The following is a 2,996-nucleotide window of genomic DNA, read 5'->3' on the forward strand; positions in this document are numbered from 1 at the left end:
TTTATTAAAAGATCAGTTCAAAGTGACTTTGATCAGTTTTAGTTTCTGAGGGTAAATAGAGGCAATCAGCTGCAGTCCTGATCCACCAGAACCAGAACCCAAACTGACCCACTGTGTCTGAGATTCGCAGCCAGATGATGATTAAAAAGAGAACAAGAGGATAACAAATCAAATAAAACAGCTTCAGCTGGAAAACAGTTTAAACCTAATGCCTGCAACCCCTCACCCACCCTGATCTTCACCTCTGAGCATAAATCAAGGTGAGCGATCAAAGTCAGCCCGTTAAACAAACAAAAACCAAAGCAGCCTCATTCCCACAGTCTGGTCTCTGCTTTTTACTTACTTTCCCAGAAAACTGTTTTCCTTTCAGTAAAAAATCCAGCCGCTGTCTTGCTTTTTATTTTCTTCCGACTTTGTTGTGATCAAAAAGTTGTTTATCAACGAGTTGGGCGGTGACGCGGCTAGGAGCGTCATCGAGTCTCAGCCAATCAACAGAGCCGATACCGCCTCAAACTTTCCTTTCAAAACATGGAGGCAGATTAATTTATGTTATCTTTAAATATATATATTTATATCAGAGAATGGGTACGTTTTTAAAATTCACAACTTTTTAAACCCAGTCACTTAAACGCAGCCGCGCATCTTGCGGTGGTTCGCCTCCTCTGCAGATCATCTGCGGCGGCGCGCGGATATGGAGCAGACCCAGGCGCTTTAAAGCTGCTTCTATGGAGGATCAGTTAAAAACAACAATAAAAGATTCATCTGTGAAGTCCAACAGTCAATATTTTTTATTATGATTATGAGTATAGTTTAATATTTATTTCTTTAGTTTGATGGAAGTTAAATGTAAGCAAACTAAGGGCATCTCGAGGCGCCTGCTTTGGATAAGCCAGTAAACAAAACATATTTATTTCTTTTCTATAGGAGCAGAACTGAGGTCAGATCTAAGAGAACTGATCGGATTTAAACTCTTTGATATTTAATGTTGTTCTGCTTGTTACAGAAAATTATTCCTTTTCACAAATACTTTATTTTAAATTTGATTTTAAACTTTTAGGCAGCAAAAACCGACGAAAAACAGATGCAGGAAGATGGAAACCTTTCATTTTCATTCTTTTTATGTATTTAATTGAATAAAATGTATGGAAAATGAAAATGCAATGACATAAGATAGTTATTAATATGGTGTACCTAAGAACATACATCCATGTAATAAAGTGCAATAATCCATTTTTTTCCCCCCAGTTTTCTTGATGTTCGAATCAAAACGGAAGAGGATTAGGGCCACTGAAAAAAAAGTTAACTGATTTTAAAATATTATTTTCGTTTAATATGGGAAAAAAGTCCGAATTCTGACTTTTTCTTTATATTATGTTGAAATAAATAGTTAAAATCAGTTAACCTTTTTATTTCTTCAGTGGCCCTAATCCTCTTCCGTAAATCAGATATTTTTACAAGAAACTCCAGAAAAGATGTTGATGTTCGATTAAGTTTAGATTTTTTTGTCTTATTTGTATCTTTTATCCATCATCTGAACAGTAAATTTATACAAATACTAAATCCCGCCCACACAGGCCGATAATCCCCTTCCCGGGTGAGAAATGGAGCGTACCCATCGTGACGTACAGGAAGTGCCAGAAAAAGCCGATATTGAGGAGAGCAGGCATCAGGAATCATCGGACTGACCGGAGTTCTGCTGGTTTGGACTCACTGGCAGCGGAACCGAGGCGTTCGGACCAGAGGAAGGTAATAATGGGACCTGCAGGTGGTTCTGTTCGGCTCAGAGCGGCTTTAGTTTCACTTTCAGTCCAGAAAAACAAAGCAGTTTCAGGGACCCGGTCGGAAATACATCCGGACCGAACCTGCTGTTAAACGGTCCCTGGTTCTGGGTTCGGCCCTAAAAAATAAATTACACATTTTTTTTCTCTTAATTACTATAGATGTAGTTTTTTTTCTAACTGATGTAAATTCAGACAATTTTTTGTTTTTCTATCTGCTTAGTTCCAGCAAACACCTGACCACTCTTCTCCCTCCTCCGTGCTTTAGCGCAGGGATGGCGCCGCGTATTGATGACGTCATGCGGCTGTGCTGTGAGCTGTCGGCTCATGATCAGATCAAAGTGGCGGTGAAAAGCTCGGCCAAAGGAGCGGCAGTGGCGGGGGGCACCGCGTTTGTCGGGGGGCTGCTGGCTGGACCTGCAGGGATCGCTGTCGGTAAGAAGCTGGAGGCGGCGAGCTGAGGGGCCCCGCAGGAGCCCTGAGGGGCCTGGAACAGGGGACATTTATGGAGTGAATTATGTTTCATTATTGATGCTAATAACAGGTTTTTTAAAAGGAAATTTAGAAGAAAAAATTAAATCCAGGAACTGAAAACTGAGAATAAATTTTCTTCTTTCTTAGATTTTAATTTTATATATTGTTTCTCATAATTACAAGATACTGATCTTGTAATTATGGGGTAAGCTTTCTGATTTTTTTCTTTTGGTCAATGCAATTGCTCTTTAGACCAATAGAAACCGTCTTCCCTCCTCATTCCAGTGGAAACACGCCCCCAGAAGTGTAGAGAATGTGATCGTAAAAAAAAAAGCAGTTTTATAAGAATGCAATAAGTAAAATTCAATTTGAAAACCAGAAAAAATAAACAAAACATAAAAGTAATAATATGTTTTTTGCATTTTTGCAAGTTACCTCCAATAAACTGTTTCCTTTGCCTTAAATGATAATGGAACACAATTGACTCCATAAATATTAATCTGATTCAGTTAAGATAGAAAACTATAATTATCTCTTTTTGTGTGAATTTGAGCTTCAATCTGGAAAAGAAATTCAGAGTTTTAATCAAAAACGGCCATAAAGTGAAACTGTCTAATCTGTTTGGTTCATTTTAATGGTTAAATGTTAGAAAACAGGAAAATAAACTTTGGTTAGTTATGTCAGACACACCTGGATTAATCAGTTCATCCTGTAGAAAAATACAGGAAACAAATGAGCTGATTT

The 2,996-nt window shown here is 38.2% G+C and overlaps 2 protein-coding genes across 4 annotated transcripts in view; one reads left to right on the forward strand and one right to left on the reverse strand.

Annotated features, from left to right (window-relative positions):
- Window positions 1–1,748, reverse strand: part of LOC107086795 (tumor protein p53-inducible nuclear protein 1-like) — a 5,875-nt gene extending 4,127 nt beyond the window's left edge. Inside the window, exon 1 of one of the 2 annotated variants that reach the window (XM_015377987.1) lies at window positions 1,613–1,748. In XM_015377987.1, coding sequence (XP_015233473.1) covers window positions 1,613–1,677 — 65 coding nt within the window. In that variant the 5' untranslated portion in view covers window positions 1,678–1,748. Of the gene's footprint in view, window positions 1–343; window positions 489–1,612 lie in introns of those variants that run through there. The other variant, XM_015377988.1, reaches the window with a different exon arrangement.
- The window catches only part of LOC107086796 (protein C19orf12 homolog), a 6,622-nt gene continuing 5,251 nt past the window's right edge, over window positions 1,626–2,996 (forward strand). Inside the window, exons 1-2 of one of the 2 annotated variants that reach the window (XM_015377990.1) lie at window positions 1,626–1,746; window positions 2,047–2,213. In XM_015377990.1, the coding sequence (XP_015233476.1) occupies window positions 2,054–2,213 (160 nt within the window). In that variant the 5' untranslated portion in view covers window positions 1,626–1,746; window positions 2,047–2,053. Of the gene's footprint in view, window positions 1,747–2,001; window positions 2,214–2,996 lie in introns of both variants that reach the window. The other variant, XM_015377991.1, reaches the window with a different exon arrangement.

This window comes from Cyprinodon variegatus, unplaced genomic scaffold, assembly GCF_000732505.1.
Source record: "Cyprinodon variegatus isolate N-32 unplaced genomic scaffold, C_variegatus-1.0 Scaffold162, whole genome shotgun sequence".
NCBI lineage: Eukaryota > Metazoa > Chordata > Actinopteri > Cyprinodontiformes > Cyprinodontidae > Cyprinodon > Cyprinodon variegatus.